Genomic DNA, 12,261 nt, shown 5'->3' with positions numbered 1-12,261 from the left:
ACCCCTCGCATCCTGGACATAAATTGTTCCAACTTCTACCCTGAAAACGACGCAATAGAGCCCTGCACCCCAAGACAACTAGGCACAAGGACAGTTTTTTTCCCCCAAAAGCCATCCCTCTGCTACACAAATAATCCCCTCCCCACTGTCAAACCATTCCCTAAGGCTGCATTATTATTCTTCTCCTCCTCCTTCCTATTACCTATCTTCTTTTATACTTATGACTATAACCATGTTGCTTGTATCTTTATGATTTATATTGATTTCTTTAGTTTTCTAGTATGATTTGATTCCTTATTTAGTAGCCTATAACTATCGCTAAGTGTTGTATCTCATGATTCATGATGAGTGTATTTACGATGACTATGATCTTGATTTATCACTTATAGCTTGTATGTACACTGAGAACTTATACACCAAAGACAAATTCCTTGTGATCTCACCTGGCCATTAAAGATATTCTATTCTATTCTATTTTCTATTCTATTCTCTCTTCTCTTCCATTCCATTCTATTCATACCATTCCATATTCTATTCTATATTTCTTATTCTATTCTATTCTATTCTATGCTATTCTATTCTATTCTCTATTCTCTTCCATTCCATTCTATTCATACCATTCCATATTCTATTCTTATTTCTTATTCTATTCTGTTCTGTTCTATTCTATTCTATGCTATTCTATTCTATTCTCTATTCTCTTCCATTCCATTCTATTTATACCATTCCATATTCTATTCTTATTTCTTATTCTATTCTATTCTCTATTCTATTCTATTCTATTCTATACTATTTTGCATTCTATTCTATTCTCCATTTTATTCTTTATTATTTTGCATTCTGTTCTGTTCTGTTCTGTTCTATTCTATGCTATGCTATGCTATTCTTTCTTCTCTTCCATTCCATTTATACCATTCCATATTCTATTCTTATTTCTTATTCTATTCTATTCTCTATTCTATACTATTTTGCATTCTATTCTATTCCATTCCATTCTATTCATACCATTCCATTATTCTATTCTTATTTCTTATTCTATTCTATTCTCTATTCTATTCTATACTATTTTGCATTCTATTCTATTCTCCATTCTATTCTTTATTATTTTGCATTCTGTTCTGTTCTATTCTATTCTGTTCTATGCTATGCTATGCTATTCTATTCTCTCTTCTCTTCCATTCCATTCCATTCTATTCATACCATTCCATATTCTATTCTTATTTCTTATTCTATTCTACTCTATTTTCAAGGCACTGAAACTTCAAACGAACATTGACGAAAGCAAAAATACCAAACACATGGAGGGAAGCATACATTACGTTAATATATAAAGAAGGTACAGACCACAACCAAATTCAAAATTACAGGCCAATCTCGTTGCTGAATGTGGACTACAAAATATTTGCAACAATAATAGCGGAGAGACTAAAAAGATTACTAAATGATTACATACACCCAGATCAAAATGGATTTCTCCCAACAAGACAAATTAGAAATAATACCAGAATAATTGCTAATATCTTGGAGTACTATGAGGTGCATACAGAGAAACAAGTGGCACTTGTATTCCTGGATGCACAGAAGGCATTCGGTAATTTAAATTGGCAATACATGAAACAACAAATTAAAAATATGAATCTAGGAAATAAATTTGAAAAATTAATAGAAACAATATACTCCACCCAAAAGGCAAGCATACTATTGAATGGGGAGAAGACAGAGTCTTTTTTTTTTTTAATTGAAAAAGTTTTATTCAAACATATTTTCCCCCTTTAAGCCCCCCACCATACAGTATAAATCCCATACAGATACTATACCCCTCCCCTCCCCCCAGCCCCCCCTAAAGAAAGGAAATTCAAATATTATACCAATTATTTTACCCCCTCCCCTCCCCCTGTCTAAAAGTAGATTACTCATACACATATTGTACCCCCTCTCTTCCCAACAATCACAATATAAATTTCTCTTGGAATAATAATAACCCATCAATCCCTTCTTCTAAACTAATTTAACATATATAAATCATAATATAAATTTCTCTTAAAATAATATTTCATTAATCCCATCTTCTAGTATATTTATACATATATATTACCCCACCCTCCACCCTAACCCACCCCCACCTCCCACTCAACCCCCCCCTGACTTCCACTATACACCACTCTAATGATTCCAAGCATCCCATGTATTATTTACTCTAATCAACTATCAGTCTAAACAATCTTAGCTAAAGGCTACATAATACCTCCTAGTCTGATACTTATTCTGTATATAATCAATCCATTTTGCCCATTCTTGTGTATAATTCTCCTGCTTCTGATCTTTTAAAAAAGCTGAAATTTTTGCCATTTCGGCGAACCCCGCCACTTTCTGGACAGAGTCTTTTGAAATAACGAAAGGAGTGAGACAAGGCTGCCCACTATCACCTCTGCTTTTTATTCTGACGCTAGAAAGCCTTCTGATACGAATTAGAAAAAACCAGGAAATAAGAGGAACCAAAACTAAAAAGGAAGAATACAAAATACAGGCCTTTGCAGATGACTTAGTATTTATCATAGAAGATCCATTAGAAACAGGGAACAGGTTAATGCAAGAACTAGAAAAATATGGAGATGTGGCAGGACTAAAAATTAATAGAGAAAAGACTAAAATAATAACCAAAAATCTGAAGGAAAAACAGAACAAAGAATTAGAAACTTCAAACGAACACTGAACGAACAGTTGTCCCCTCATAGGGGAGAAGGGCAGCACGATAAATACATAAATAGGAGCATAAATACATAAATAAACTTCAGCCCCACCTCTAGTCAGAATGGACCAACCAGACATGACCCATCCAAGCCACCCCCAAAATTACGCGTATGGCTTCCTTACCTAAAGTCAACAGATTTTCGGTGGCGTTGATGTAAGCGACGGAATCGAACTGCATAAAATCGCTCTCCCTTGCCTGTCGAAACGGGAGAGCAGACAACTCAGTACCTTCGCTTCTAAGGCTCTCTTCCTCACCAGCTGACCCCCAAGAGGTGGCCCAACACCCCACCCTTCAACAGAATCCCCTCTGAGTGATAGTCCTCGACTTACAACCCCCAATTCAGTCTGAGATTTCTGCTGCTAAGCGAGAGAGGAGTTGAGTAAGTTTTGCTCCGTGTTACGACTGTTCCAACCACATCTGTTAAGCCACGGGTGTCCAAACTTGGGAACTTTAAGACTTGTGGACTTCAACTCCCAGAATTCCCCAGCCATTGAAGTCCACAAGTCTTAAAAGTTCCCAAGTTTGGACACCCCTGTGTTAAGTGAATCCCTGCGGCTGTGACCTTAATAACACGGTCGTTAAGGGAATCTTAGCTTCCCCTTGTTGACTCAGCTTGGCAAAAGGTCGCCAAAGGGGGCCAAATGCAGAGTCAGTTGCCAAGCGTCTCAATTTTGATGGCGCAACCACGGGAAGGCTGCAACGGTCGCAAAGTGTGCCAAGCGGTCATAACTGAGTCACTTTTTTCCAGGGCTGTTGTAACTTTGAACGGTCGTTAAGTGAACGGTTGTAAGTGGAGGACTACCTGTAAAAATAAGAAACGAGTCCCAGCCACCCGAGAGAAAAGGGAACCGAACCAAGCCACCCCAAATGCCATCTTGTCAGGTCCTTCTGTACCCCAACATCTGGGGGACCCACGCGGCCCGTCCCCTTGAAGCAAAGGGACGTTGCGGGTTCGAATTCCTACTCACCAAGGCGAAGTTCTGGTGGCTGATATTCACGGAGCACAAATCCGAAGGTGCCTGAACATGGTGGAGCTTAATCTAGAAATTCACAAGCCGGAGAAAGTGAAGTCAGTCGAGCAAAAACGGAAAAGTCAAATCTCTACTGCCAAAAAAACCAATTTCCCCTGCAGTGGTGATTACAAGAAGACTGTGTAAAATGGGTCTGTGTGTTTGTGTCTCTGTGTGTGTGTGAGTGTGGTAGGATTTCAATAGGGGCTGTGTGAGCTGACTGATGGACAGGATCCAGAAGTTGTGAATGCTCCAACACTGGACGTTTTAAAGAAGATGTTGGACAACCGTTTGTCTGAAGTGGTGCAGGGTTCCCTGCCTAGGCAGGGGGTTGGACTAGAAGACCTCCAAGGTCCCTTCCAACTCTCTTATTCTATTCTATTCTATTCTAACTCAGGATAAAGGGAATATGCTGAGGCCTTACAAAGAGGGTGGAGAAGAGCGACTAAGATGAATAAGGAATCTAGAGGCTAAACCAGAATAACAGAGTTGTCCCTTCCTCGGAGGTCATCTAGTCCAACCCCCTGCTCAAGCAGGAGAAAATACCATTTCAGACAGATGGTTGTCCAATCTCTTCTTAAAAACTTCCAGTCTTGGAGCAATCACAATTTCTGGGAGGGAAGTTGTTATGCTGATTAATTTTTCTCCCTTTCAGGAAATTCCTCCTTAGTTCCAGGTTGCTTCTCTCCTTGATTAGTTTCCATCCGTTGCTTCTTGTCCTTCCTTCAGGGGCTTTGGAGAATAGGTTGAGAGCCCCTTGTCTGTGTGGCAGCCCCTCAAATATTGGAAGACTGCCATCATGTCCTCATGCCCCAATCCTTCTTTTCATTAGACTAGACATACCTAATAACAGAAAACCAGAATTGAAAGAGACCTCAGAGGTCATCTAGTCCAACCCCCTGGTCAAATAAATGGCTCTCCAGATAAATGGCTGTCCAGTTTCTTCTTAAAAACCTCCAGTGATGAAGCACCCACAACCTCTGGTGAAGTTCCACTGATTAATTGTTCTAACTGTCAGGAAGTTTCTCCTCAGTTCTAAGTTGCTTCTCTCCTTGATTAGTTTCCACCCATTGCTTCTTGTTCTGCCCTCAGGTGCCTTGGAGAATAGTTTGACTCCCTCTTCTTTGTGGCAACCCCTGAGATATTGGAACAATGCTATCATGTCTCCCCTAGTCCTTCTTTCTCTTAAGCTAGACATACCCAGTTCCTGCAACCGTTCTTCATATGTTTTAGTCTCCAGTCCCCTAATCCTCTTTGTTGCTCTTCTCTGCACTCTTTCCAGAGTCCCAACATCTTTTCTACATCGTGGCGACCAAAACTGAATGCAAATATTCCAAGGGTGGCCTTACCAAGGCCTTATAAAGTGGTATTAACCCTTCACGTGATCTTGATTCAAAGGATGAATGGTTGAGGGAGCTGGGCATGTCTAGTCCAGGATCTGGGACTTCAACTCCCAGAATTCCTCAGCCAGGATTGGGAATTCCGGCTGTAGTTTTTAAGTGAAATCTGGCTTCCCCATTGACTCTACTTGCCAAAGATCACCCAAGGGGATCACGTGACCACAGGGAGGCTGCAACGGTCGTTAAGTGTGAAAAATGGTCATAAGTCACCTTTTCAAAAGGCTTCTGGACTTCCTTGGTTTTTTTTCCTTGACAACGTTTCCCTTCTCATCCAAGAAGCTTCTTCAGTTCTGACTGAGTGATGGGGGAAATGAGAAGCTCCATAGACTTTCAGCGCAGCTGTAATTTTGAACGGTCACTAAACGAATGGCTGTAAGTCGAGGACTACCTGTATAATGTCTGCCCAGTTCTCAAGGGCTTTCCCATGAGAGTCCTTGACCCTCGTCCTTCCAACAACCTAAGACCCCCAGTGTCGTGGAGCTGGAAGGAACCCTAAGGGTCATCTAGTCCAACCCTCTGCAATGGGCAGGAGAACCAAGCAATGCAAGCAAGACCACCCTCACTCACCAGCTGGGCCCCATTGAGGACTTTATCCGGCCTGGGGCATTGAGCTTTCCGCAAACACTCTTGCCAGCTGTGCTGGGCAGCTTCCGTGCCAAGCAGCCATTCGGCCTTAGTTTTCTCCACATTATGACGAGCTACCTGCCAGTGACCGGCTCCTGGAGGGACAGGTGCAGAAAGAAAAACCCAGCTGAGGCCAACTTTAAGTCCCTTTAGTCTAGTGCAGGGGTGTCCAAACTTGGGAACTTTAAGACTTGTGGACTTCAACTCCCAGAATTCCCCAGCCAGCAGAGCTGGCTGGGGAATTCTGAGAGTTGAAGTCCACAAGTCTTAAAGTTCCCAAGTTTGGACACCCCTGGTCTAGTGGTTAAACCAAGAGGAGGTGAGTTCTAGTCCCGCCTTAGGCATGAAATCTCAGAGAGTATTAAGGACAGCACAGTTCAACCCTGAGCTTCCAATCTTCTCTTCTGCAGGGATCTTTTCCCAAACCTTCCAGCGGGGTTCGGGAAAGGGAGCAGAGGAGAGATTCACACAATACATTTGCACAACTGGGTGACCTTTTCATTGCCTCAATGTTTTGAGAGGGCGGCACCGGGGAGCACCAGTCTAGAAAGTCCCAAGGGTGCTTTTTTCCCCCGGAGGCAACTGGACTTTCTGGTTTTTCTCTGAAGACATTTCGCTTCTCATCTCCAGCTCTGATTGTTCAGAAGAAGCTTCCAGGATGAGAAGCGAAACGTCTTCAAAGAAAAACAAAAAAAGTTGGGATAAAGTAGAGCTGGAAGGGACCTTGGAGGTCTTGCAGTCCAGCCCCCTGCTCAAGCAGGAGAACCTATAGTAGCATTCAAGAGAAGTGGCTGTCCGGTCTCTTCTTAAAAACCTCCAGTGATGGAGCACCCACAACGTCTGGTGGCAGGCAGTTCCATTGGCTAATCGTCCTCACTGTCAGGAAGTTTCTCCTTTTTTTTCCCTTTTTTTAAAATTTTTAAACCTTTATTGAAAATAATAAACTTTAAAATACAAACATCTTTAAAAATAGTTTTGCGTAAGTTACAATCCTTTTTGACAGTCCTAACATAACCATTTGTTATTCAATTACATTTGTATACATCCCTAATTATTCCAATATCTATACATCTACGTTTCTAAGCTATACATTCCATGTTTCTCCTTAATCCCAGGTTGCTTCTCTCTTTGATTAGTTTCCAACCATTGCTTCTTGCTCTGCCTTCAGGTGTCTTGGAGAATAATTTGACACCCCCCCCCTCTTCTTTGGGGCAGCCCCTCAAATAATGGAAGACTGCTATCACCTCCTCCCTAGTCCTTCTTTTCTTTAAACTATAATACAATACAATACAATATAGAGTTGGAAGGGACCTTGGAGGTCTTCTAGTCCAACCCCCTGCCTAGGCAGGAAACCCTATACCGTTTCAGACAGATGGCTATCCAACATCTTCTTAAACTTTGGGGCATTCACAACTTCTGGAGGCAACTTCTGTTCCACTGATTAATTGTTCTAACTGTCAGGAAATTTCTCCTTGGTTCTAAGTTGCTTCTCTCCTTGATTAGTTTCCACCCATTGCTTCTTGTTCTACCCTCAGGTGCCTTGGAGAATAGCTTGACTCCCTCTTCTTTGTGGCAACCCCTGAGATATTGGAACACTGCTATCATGTCTCCCCTAGTCCTTCTTTTCATTCAACTAGACATACCCAAAATTTCTGCAACCGTTCATTGTATGTTTTAGTCTCCAGTCCCCTAATCCTCTTTGTTGCTCTTCTCTGCACTCTTTCTAGAGTCTCCACTAGACGTACCCAATTCCTGCAACCGTTCTTCATATGTTTTAGTCTCCAGGCCTTTGATCACCGTAATTGCTCTTCTCTGAACTTTTTCCAAAGTCTCAACATTTTTATTGTTGTATGGCAGTCCAGTTGCCTCTTGAAAAAAAAAACACCTTTGGGTCAACCATGACCTGGACGAGTGGGACTCTTCACAGACCTTACTCTAGAAAGGTAAGCTGGGCCACTTTGGGGAGACGTTTACAGGAGTCTCTTTTTTTTCAGCTGCAAAGATCCTTAAACCTTCCCCACTTCTTAAAAACTGCATATCCACAGACGTTACCTTCTTTGTATCGAGGCTGCAGAAGGCTTCTAGCGGGAAAGCAGTTGGTGGGATAACACTGCCCATCATCCATCTTATACAAGGTCGCCATGATCTCCCTTCAGCCCTTAAGGCAAAGCAAAATGTTAATTAAAACCTTTCCAGCAACAACAACAACAACAAAAACCCACAGCTTTTGAAATCTCTTTCTCTCGATAAAGTCCCTGAGGAAGGAAGCTCATGTGCATATTTTGAGGCATAAAATTACTTCCTGGTTCCTAAAGAAATAAAACCATGAAAGTTTTCATCTGCTCGAAATGATGGGGGATTGAACCAATGAAAGGATCCCTGAAGGATTAGAGCATACACAGAGTGTAACCCAATTCAGCTTTTGTTAAATTGCTGTTGAGAGAAGCTCCGTTGTAACTTAACGTGCCAACTTCATAGGTAAAACACCTTGGCGAATTGCCAAGCTTAGCCTAGCTTAAGTAACTTCTTGTGAAAAGTAAAAAGTGGATTGTGCCAAGTAACCTTGCTTGTAACTTGAAATGTGTGTTCAGCATTCCCTAACAAAGCTCTGACTTCTACCCCAGAAAATGTATTTCTTTCCCCTTCTAAAGTCTATGGTTTCCAGAGCGCTGAGAAAAATCATGAGGTTTGCATGAAATAATGTTTCTAACACTAGGACGATCTGTGCAAGCTGTGTAAGACTAGGAGAAGTTTGACAAAAAGTTTTTTTCAAGGGGGTGAGGCTCGCGCCTGCTTTTTTCTCTTTATCTCTCTCTTTTTCTCTCTCTTCCTTTCTGTCACCTCTCTCTCTTTATCTCTCTCTGTTTCTGTCTCCCTCTCTCTCTCTTTCTTTCTCTCTGTCATCTCTCTATCTCTCTCACTCTGTTTCTCTGTTTCTCTCTGTCATGTCTCCCTCTCTCTCTCTTTCTTTCTCTCTCTCTGTCATCTCTCTCTGTCATCTGTCTCTGTCTCTGTCTCTCTCTGCCTGCTCTGTTAAGCTGGGAGACAAAAATGCCATCAAGTCTTTTGGCTTTCTGCAGAAAATAAAAAAAAACTGATTATCAGTAGCCCCGTGTTCAGAGTTTCATTGGAATGATCAGACTCCAAGCTGAATTCAAAAACCTTACACTACAAACGAAGCCATCGTCCCTGAACTTAGTTTGCTGGACAACTTGGACTGCATGGTTAGTTTATGGCAGGGGTGTCCAAACTTGGGAACTTTAAGACTTGTGGACTTAAACTCCCAGAATTCCCCAGCCAGCATGGTAGACAGGTAGTCCTCGATTTGCAACCACAATGGAGCCCAGATGTTTTGTTGCTAAGAGAGACATTTGTTAAGTGAGTTTTGCCGCCCTCCATTATACGACCTTTCTTGCCACGGGCGTTAAGTGAATCACAGCAGCCGTCAAGTGAGTCACACAGCGGTTGAGGGAATCTGCCTTGTCCCGTGGATTTTGCTCGTCAGAAGGTCGCAAAAGGGGATCGGGTGACCCCCCCCCCAGGACGCTTCGACTGTCATAAATACGGTACAAGTCAGTTGCCAAGCGTCTGGATTTGGATCATGTGACCATGAGGATGCTGCAACGGTCGCAAGTGTGAAAAACGGTCGTAAGTCCCTTTTTTCAGTGCTGTTGTAACTTGGGGCTAGAGGACCTCCAAGGTCCCTTCCAATCCTGGTATTTGTCCCTCTTTGTCCCAAAGAGGTGCTTTTTTCAGGAGGCAACTGGACCTCTTTGTTTCTCTTCTTTGAAGACGTTTCTCTTCGCCTCCAAGAAGCTTCCTCAGCTCTGACTGGATGGTGGGGAAGGGAAGGATTGACACTCCTTGCAGACAGCTGGTCAGTTGCATCCTTATTAGAGGGTCCTTGAGGCCACCTGGAGCTTTACCTGTGTCCTCAGGGTCCCCTGAGTGGTGCAAATGGTTCTTGTAGTCTGCAATTTTTCTCTCTTTGGAAATCCATTCCTACTCCCACAACCATTCCAAGGGTCTTCACCCCAAATTGTATAGCTCAAAGTCTGTAGAGATTCTCAATCATCCAGGTTGTCCCAAAGGTGCTTTTTTCAGGAGGCAACTGGACTTTCTTGTTTTTTCTTTGAAACCAAATGTTGTGGGAGTATGAATGGATTTCCAGAAAAATTGAGAAGTACAGGAACCATTTACACCACTCCGGGGACCCTGAGGACACAGATAAAACCTCCAAGTGGCCTCAAGGACCCTCTCAAAGGAGGCAAATGACCAGCTGTCTGCAAGGAGGATCAATCCTTTCATCCCCCACCATTCAGTCAGAGCTGAAGAAGCTCCTTGGATGAGAAGCGAAAGGTCTTCAAAGAAAAACCAGAAAGTCCAGTTGCCTCTTGAAAAAAAGCACTTTTGGGACAACCATGACTTGGAGGACGGAGAATCTCTACAGACTTTGAGCTATGCAATTTTGGATGAAGACCCTTGGAATGGGGTGGGAGTAGGAATGGACTTCCAGAGGGAAAATTGAAGGAAGTAGGTGGCCCTGAGGACACAGATAAATCTCCGTGACCTCAACGGCCCTCTAAAACGATGCAACGGACCAGCTGTCTGCAAGGAGTATCAATCCTTCCATTCCCCACCCTCCACTCAGAGCTGAAGAAGCTTCTTGGATGAGAAGCGAAAGGTCTTCAAAAGGAAAAAAAAACCAGAAAATCCACTTGCCTTCAGAAAAAGCACCCTTGGTGCTTGGAGAATCTCTACGGACTTTATCTCTCTTTGCAAAAAAAGACAAACTTTTGCAATCCCTGTTTTTCTCCAGGGGAGACCCCCCCCCCCCCATGTCACTGCTTAACAAAGCAGCCAGGCCTCTGTGACATGGTCCATAGGGATCCTTCCCAGCAGGCCCTGCCAGGGGGAGACCAACACCTGCCCAGACCAGCAATGCGGGTGACACATGGCGACGTGAGGGTTCAAATCAACCTGAACCGTTTCTGCAACGACCCGCTCCAATGCCAGCCTCCAGAGACCTCGTCACCCCCCTCACGGAGCGCAGCAAATGCCAGCCACAAAGTAAGCAGAGGACTATGCAAGTTCTCAGACCGGGGGCTATCGCCATTGAAACTCTGGGCTTAGGAATCCCGAGATTTTAAACCACTCTCGGCCATGACTTCTGCTTCAAATCCACCAAAGAAGCTGGGATAAGAGAGAATAAGGGCCAGTAGCATTCATTGAGATCATCTAGTCCAACCCCCAACCCCTCAGCAACAACAACCAATTTTGGTCACCATACTACAAACAAGATGTTGGGATTTTAGAAAGAGTTCAGAGAAGAGCAACTAAGATGATTAAAATATATGAAGAACAGCTGCAGGATTTGGGTCTGGCTAGTCTAAAGAAAAGAACGACTAGGGGAGGCATGATAGCAGTCTTCCTGTATTTGAGGGGCTGCCCCAAAGAAGAGGGGGTCAAGCTATTCTCCAAAGCACCAGAAGGCAGAACTAAAAACAATGGATGGAAACTCATCAAGGAGAGAAGCAACCTGGAATTAAAGAGAAACTTCATAACCATGAGAACAATGAACCAGTGGAACTACTTGCCACCAGAAGTTGTGGATGCTCCAACACTGGAGGCTTTGAAGAAGAGACTGGACCACCATTTGTCTGAAATGGTATAAGGTTTCCTGCTTGAGCAGTGGGTTGGACTAGAAGACCTCTAAGGACCCTTCCAATCCTGTTATTCTCTTATTCTGCTAGTCTAATCAAGAAGAAAACTAAGGTAGAACTAAGGAGAAAGTTCCTGAGGACAATTAACCAGTGGAACAGCTTGCCACCAGAAGTTGTGGGTGCTTCATCACTGGAGGCTTTGAAGAAGAGACTGGACAGCCACTTTTTCTGAAATGGCATAGGGTCTCCTGCTTGAGCAGGGGGTTGGACTAGAGGACCTCTAAGGTCCCATCCAGCTTATTCATTCTACTCCAACCCCCAGGATGTGATGGACGAGGGCTACATAAACCATAATCCACACCCACCCCGGTTGTGGAGCCAGGCCAACTGGGGGAGGAGATGGGGATTGTAATACCACGCTGGGAAGGGCTCCAACTTGGTGAATGAATGAATTAAAGGGAGGAAAAAGACATAATTAAAACTTCTTATAAAGAGGGGGGGGGGGGGGCAAACCATAGAGCGTCGAGTCCTCCCGTGGCTAGAAAGCCTCCCGCACCTTTTCTCTTCCCACCCCACCGCTCCCCGCAGGAGTGAGGACGGAAGCGGCTCGGATTCCGGCTTCAGCCCCCCCAGCTGGCCGTCCAGCCGGCCGTCCTTCCTCGGGCTCCTTTTCTCCGATCCAGGCGAGCCGCGATTCCCTCACATTTCCCTCCCGAGGCCCCCGGTAGCCATGGCAACCCGCCGGCCGCGAACTCCACTTCCCAGGCTGCCCCGCGCGCGGGCGCGGCTCCCTATACGGCGGCGCCTCCCCG

At 43.9% G+C, this 12,261-nt stretch overlaps 1 protein-coding gene across 6 annotated transcripts in view; it reads right to left on the bottom strand.

Moving 5' to 3' along the window:
- Positions 1-12,261, bottom strand: part of XRRA1 (X-ray radiation resistance associated 1) — a 32,561-nt gene that overhangs the window by 19,949 nt on the left and 351 nt on the right. For 4 of the 6 annotated variants that reach the window (XM_081951652.1, XM_081951656.1, XM_081951655.1 and 1 more), the window contains exons 1-5: positions 12,021-12,169; positions 7,839-7,944; positions 5,730-5,881; positions 3,721-3,792; positions 2,875-2,947 (exon numbers count right to left, since the gene is read on the bottom strand). In XM_081951652.1, the coding sequence (XP_081807778.1) occupies positions 2,875-2,947; positions 3,721-3,792; positions 5,730-5,881; positions 7,839-7,929 (388 nt within the window). In that variant the 5' untranslated portion in view covers positions 7,930-7,944; positions 12,021-12,169. Of the gene's footprint in view, positions 1-2,874; positions 2,948-3,720; positions 3,793-5,729; positions 5,882-7,838; positions 7,945-12,005; positions 12,170-12,261 lie in introns of those variants that run through there. The other 2 variants (XM_081951653.1, XM_081951654.1) reach the window with 2 other exon arrangements.

Source organism: Natrix helvetica, assembly GCF_964273705.1.
Source record: "Natrix helvetica genome assembly, chromosome: 4".
In the NCBI taxonomy this organism is placed as follows: Eukaryota; Metazoa; Chordata; class Lepidosauria; order Squamata; family Natricidae; genus Natrix; species Natrix helvetica.
This window is presented reverse-complemented; position numbering and strand designations above follow the sequence as displayed.